This window comes from Lepidochelys olivacea, assembly GCF_965140295.1.
Source record: "Lepidochelys olivacea isolate rLepOli2 genome assembly, chromosome: 5".
NCBI classification, from domain to species: domain Eukaryota; kingdom Metazoa; phylum Chordata; order Testudines; family Cheloniidae; genus Lepidochelys; species Lepidochelys olivacea.
The window spans coordinates 83,891,513-83,897,904 of record NC_140415.1 but is presented as its reverse complement, the minus strand read 5'-3'; the positions used below and the strand labels follow the sequence as shown (position 1 = coordinate 83,897,904).

The following is a 6,392-nucleotide window of genomic DNA, read 5'->3' as shown; positions in this document are numbered from 1 at the left end:
CCGCGTCTGCCAGCACCCAGGAGACATAGGGTGACGGTTACCTGAGCTGGCTCCATTCTTGCCGTGGTATGGCGTCTGCACAGGTAACTCAGGAAAAAAGGCGCGAAATGATTGTCTGCCCTTGCTTTCACGGGGGGAGGGAGGGAACGGCGGCCTGACCCAGAACCACCCAGAACCACCCGCGACAATGTTTTAGCCCCATCAGGCATTGGGATATCAACCCAGAATTCCAATGGGCAGCGGAGACTGCGGGAACTGTGGGATAGCTACCCAGTGCAACGCTCCGGAAGTCGACGCTTGCCTCGGTACTGTGGAAGCGCTCCGCCGAGTTAATGCACTTAATGCACTTAGAGCATTTTCTGTGGGGACACACACACTCGAATATATAAAACCGATTTCTAAAAAAACGACTTCTATAAATTCGACCTAATTTCGTAGTGTAGACATACCCTAAAACAACTTATGATCATTGACAAAACTTAAGTCGACTTAACTCTGTAGCGTATACATGGCCTAACTCTGCTCAGAACAGGCAGAACTGGTGTGAGTCTGCTTAGCAAGGGAAAGTGTGCACAGAGGATGGACATATTTCACAGTTATGGACATGCAGGGAAGTTTTGGGGTCAGTGGAGTAAATGTCTACAGGACCAGCCCCTACATTGGGGGCCGATTTCACCGGACGACGTTTCACAGCAATGACAGAGCCCAGCAGCACGGCAAGAAGCACTCTGCTGCTCCTTTAACTCCGTGCCCAGCAGGGCGGGGTCAGGGTGATGGGCAGGCGAGAGCACCAATGCCGTGGGCTGAGGCCGGCGGGGCCGTCGCAGCGGGGCGTCAGACTCTACACGCAGGGGGCGGCAGCCGGCAGCGATGGCCGACGAGATCCGGAAGGCGCAGGCCGCCCGGCCCGGCGGGGAAACCATCTTCGGGAAGATCATCCGCAAGGAGATCCCGGCCAAAATCATCTTCGAGGACGAGCGGGTGGGGGCTGGCGGCGCGGCGCGCTTGCCTGTGGCGGGGAGGCAGGCGGGCGGGCGGCTGCCGCGGCGTGTCCTCCTCCGGCAGCAGCTGCCCGGGGCGAGGTGGGGCGCCCGGCGTTGCAGGCTGGGGTGCGGGGTTGTGGCCCCCGCCCGGAGGCGGGGGGTCCATGTGCTGCTCCCGGGGCGGGTGCCGTGGCTGACCGTGCAGGGCTCGCTGCGGGCAGAGAGAAGACGCGGGCTAGCGGCGCGAAATGCACAATTGGCTCTGTCACCCCGGGGCTCGCTGTCCCGAAGGGCAAAGTCTTCGGCTCCCCAGCTGGGGGCAGTGGGCTTAAAACTGCTGCGTCTCCCCGATCTGGTTGCGGCGGTGTTGCTATGCTGACTAGCAGCCGGGCCTTTTGTCATAGACCTTTGTGGGGAAAGGGAAACCTTGGTTTTGATCCCAGCCCTCCAAGTTCCACGGCTTCCCTGTTGGTGCAGCGCAGCGGTGCTGCCAAACCCTGGATAGCTTATTTTTGGCCACCACGGCCCCCTCTCCAAAGCATAAATAGAGAAGTGTAGCGGGCCTTCTGAAACAAAAAAAATCTCTGGACCTTAATGGATTCTGGGTGGTGCAAGTAGTGCACTAAATATTTGCATCTGTTCTCTGGATCTTATGTGATCCAGCCATTTACCCCCCGCGGATGGCATTACTTAGCTATTAAAGAATAACTTTAGCTGCTCCTTCTTTAGCAAAACACAAAAACAACAACAACAAAAAACAACCCAACAGTGCATCCTGGCATGGTAGTACTGCCAACACTTGGATCCAACACCTGGATTCAGCCTGTATTGGGCTTCAAAGATCTAAATTCTGTTTAAATAGAGAACATGTTTAACCACTCTTGCATTTTAAAAATCAAGACATAGGTGTGTCTGTCTGCAGCAGCATTGCATGAATTCTGATCTGGCATCTGGATCATACCATATTTTGGCCACAAACTCAGAATTTGTATGAGTAGAAGAGGCAGCCATCCTGCTATGAGAAAGCTATCAAAATCCTAATTTGGCACTGGTACTGTTGGATTTGGCTAATTTTTAATGGCATGCCTCTTATTTTGACTCCTAAAGTTAGGAAAAGTTGCATATTTACTAGTGCATCATAATAATCCAGTTCTTTTATCTAGCAGTTTGAATCTGACTGGATCCACCTGGGGTTGACTAAACATTGAAATCATTGCAAGCTGTGGTTGCTCTTTGCTTGTGAAAATCAGGTCCCATATAAATGCAATGCAGAAGATGGGTTCTTATTGAAAAATCTACCATTTGTGTGACCCATATAGCTAATGACAGTTGAAGAGCCAGTATCTTAATAGGTCAGGATAATATCACAGCTGTGGAGGGGAAATTTTATTCTAGAACACTAAATGGTTTTGAAGTAGTCTCTAAAGCAGTTTCTGTGTTGCTGCTTTGCAGCCAAGATGTGTATACAGGTGTATTTATTTCCCTTTGTCTACGTGAAAGTTTTAAGAAACTTTGCCTCTAATCATGGTAAACTGTAGAGGATATATTGCTGGAATCCATATAGTTTATTGCCTGAAAAGTTGCTTTTTGTTATTTAGAATGCTGTATAAATAGTTGTTAAGTAATTCCTGAAAATAAACCAACCAGTGTTCTTTGTTCGTACTAAAAACTGTTCTTTGTAGGCCTCTGTATGTGGGCGTTCTGTGTTAATTTGAGTTAAGGTTTTCCTCTTATTGCTAACTACCTTTTAAGGGATATCAAGTAACCAGGGCTAATTTTGGAAAGTTATTGAAGTTACCATCTCAACTTCAGTATATACTGGTAGGGATGTGGGTAGTAATGAGATGTTCAGATTTATATATGGGGCTTATTTTCATCTAAAAAGTTAGTGCTTCAGCTCTTAATAATTTCTTTCTCTAGTGCCTTGCGTTCCATGACATTTCACCTCAAGCTCCAACGCATTTCCTAGTGGTTCCTAAGAAGCCAATTGTCCAATTATCTGAAGCAGAAGATTCAGATGAATCTGTAAGTATTGTGAAAATGTATTACATTACATTACTACGTAGAATCATAGACTTTAAGGTCAGAAGGGACCATTATGATCATCTAGTCCGACCTCCTGCACAACGTGGGCCACAGAATCTCACCCACCCACTCCTATAACAAACCTCTAACCTATGTCTGAGCTACTGAAGTCCTCAAATCGTGGTTTACAGACTTCAAGGTGCAGAGAATCCTCCAGCAAGTGACCCGTGCCCCACACTGCAGGGGAAGGCAAAAAACCCGCAGGGCCTCTGCCAATATGCCCTGGAGGAAAATTCCTTCCCAACCCCAAATATGGCGATCAGCTAAACCTTGAGCATGGGGCAAGACTCACCAGCCAGTCACCCAGAAAAGAATTCTCTGTAGTAACTCCGATTCCACCCCATCTAACATCCCATCACAGGCCATTGGGCATATCTACTGCTAATAGTTGAAGATCAATTAAATGCCAAAATTAGGCTATGCCATCATATCATCCCTTCCATAAACTTATCAAGCTTAGTCTTGAAGCCAGATGTCTTTTTCCCGCACTGCTTTCCTTGGAAGGCTGTTCCAGAACTTCACTCCTCTGATGGGAAGAAACCTTTGTCTAATTTCAAGTCTAAACTTCCTGATGGCCAGTTTATATCCACTTGTTCTTGTGTCCACATTGGTACTGAGCTTAAGTAATTCTTCTCCCTCCATGGTGTTTATCCCTCTGATATATTTATAGAGAGCAATCATATCTCCCCTCAGCCTTCTTTTGGTTAGGCTAAACAAGCCAAGCTCTTTGAGTCTCCTCTCAGAAGACAGGTTTTCCATTCCTTGGATCATCCTAGTAGCCCTTCTCTGTACCTGTTCCAGTTTGAATTCATCCTTCTTAAACATGGGAGACCAGAACTGCACACAGTATTCCAGGTGAGGTCTCACCACTGCCTTGTATAACAGTACTAACACCTCCTTATCTCTACTGGAAATACCTCGCCTGATGCATCCCAAGACCGCATTAGCTTTTTTCACGGCCGTATCACATTGGCGGCTTATAGTCATCCTGTGATCAACCAATATTCTGAGGTCCTTCTCCTCTGTAAATTCTGTCTACATTGAATCTACCATTATAACATCTGAAAACTATTAGTTCTTTAGGGCAGGAATCTTGTTTTATTTTCTGGCTGAAAGGTGCAATGCATGCCTATGGTGCTTTAACTCCAAGTTTAAATGTCATTACAACATAGCTTTAAAACAAAAGCTCTGAAAGTTACAATATAAAATGACCAAAACACATTCACAAGATGCAGCGGCATTCTTAATAATTCATTAGCTACTCTGAGACCACCTGACCTAGGACTATGACAGGGTACCATCCTTTAAAACATTCACTGGCAAATGTACCCTGTAATTAGTTCTGTCACACGCTTTGTTGAGTAAGTTATTACAATGTTGAGCTGGTGGAAGTTGGTACAAGTCTGCCAAAAAATAAAAATAAAAAACAAAACCTTGGAAGGGAAATATGTGCAAAGAAAGGAGAGACAGTAGAGGAACATTATCAGCTTTGCATTGGCATCAGGTGTAACTTTCCATTCTGAATCATTGGTCACTCAGCTAGAGAAATGCCTTCTCAGAATTTGTCTCCTGGTGGCCCATTAGAGTAGAATCATAGAAGTGTAGGACTGGAAGGGACCTTGATAGATCATCTAGTCTAGTCCCTTGCACTCAGGCAGAATTAAGCATTATCAGGATCATTCCAACAGGTGTTTGTCTAACCTGTTCTTAAAAACCTCCAATGATAGTGATTCCACAGCCTCCCTAGATCATTTGTTCTAGTGCTTGTGATAAAACAGCTTGATTGTTAATGCTTAAAGTGGTGTATTGGGGGAGGAGTGACTTTACTTCAAAATGAAAGAAATCCAAAGAAATGGAAGTCCAAATGTGAAATTGTTCAGGTGAACCATGAAAGTGCTGTGTATTTAGGATTAGGAAGTTAACCGACACTTGATCAGAATGTTTTTTGTTCTTGACTCGCACTCTCACTATAAAGAGCTACAGGCTGTTTCGCCTTTTCTGGAACCATGGCTCAGCACTACGTTTTGTAGCTTTCCGTGGTCATAGATTGTAGTCTCATTAGGGCAGTAACTTTTCTTTTTTTTAAACTTTAGTAGTTGCTAGAATGCCAGCTCTTTGGTGCATGGGCTTTCTCCTTTTTAGGAATTTGAACAGCGTCTATTGTATCTTGGCTGCTATTGCAGTACAAATAACTAGTAGTCAATGAAAAATATTATGTAGCTTTAGAAATGTACATTTCTAGTACAGAAATATTGCTTTTGTTTTGAAATATATTCTAATGTTCATCCTTCTGTTCTACACTAGATGATTCTTGTTCTAGTATGGAAAATAATGTGTTAGGGTTGGCAAGAGGTGCCTGAAATCATGAGAACTAGAAGGTCTCAGCTCTCTTGAAAATCAGGCCCCAAGTCTTTGTGAACATATACTAGATAAGTCAACTTTTTTTTTTTTAATTGGATTTTTCTTCATTGCCTAAAGAATGAAAGGGGCCTAATCCTTAGAGGTGCTGGCCGCCTGTGACTTCCATTCGCTGGAACTTGCCTCTAATCCCCTCCCCGCCCCCTTGCCCCCCCCTTTTTAAAAAAAGACCTTTTATAAATCAGATTCTTGATCTTATATGCAATTTCATTTCACTGTAGTTTTTAAAATTTTCTTGGAGAATTTTTTTTAACAGTTATTCCACATAACTGATAAACTGTTCTTCAAATTACTCATAATTGTTTTTGTGGTTGATTTTTCTGTCTCTCTCTCTCTCTCTCTTCCCTTTTAATCCTTTCAGCTTCTTGGACATCTAATGATTATTGGCAAGAAGTGTGCTGCTGAATTGGGCTTGACCAAGGGATACCGAATGGTCGTGAATGAAGGGCCAGATGGTGGGCAGTCTGTCTATCATGTACATCTCCATGTTCTTGGTGGACGTCAGTTGGGCTGGCCTCCTGGCTAAGTTGCAGCAAGAATCACCATTCTGTGTGAAAATGATCCCTGCATCGATTTAATACATTGCCCAAGAATCCAACTACTGTTAACATGTTCAATCACCTTTTTCTGTAAAGGGCAATACAAGTTTTCGACAATGCTCACACAATAAAGTTATAGCACATAGCATCATCTGTTTTTTTTTCTTGCTGTTTTTGCTTACAAAACTGTTTCCATCATTGTCTTTCCTGAATGTGAATGTGTAGTATTGCTTAAACTACATTCAGTAACTTGCTTCACTGAATGTGGCAAACTCAATGATAAGGGGGGGAATATGAAGAAAGATTTGTTTAGCTCATCCAGTTTTTCATATCTCATGAAGAGCCTACCTCTTCACAGTTTTCTGAA

At 44.3% G+C, this 6,392-nt stretch overlaps 1 protein-coding gene across 1 annotated transcript; it reads left to right on the top strand.

Annotated features, from left to right (window-relative positions):
* The first annotated feature begins 820 nt into the window (after positions 1-820).
* On the top strand, positions 821-6,176 carry HINT1 (histidine triad nucleotide binding protein 1). The gene is made up of 3 exons (XM_084628630.1): positions 821-981; positions 2,904-3,008; positions 5,848-6,176. The coding sequence occupies exons 1-3, from the start codon at positions 871-873 to the stop codon at positions 6,010-6,012; spliced, it is 381 nt and encodes a 126-aa protein (XP_084484756.1). The 5' UTR covers positions 821-870; the 3' UTR covers positions 6,013-6,176.
* Positions 6,177-6,392: the final 216 nt, after the last annotated feature.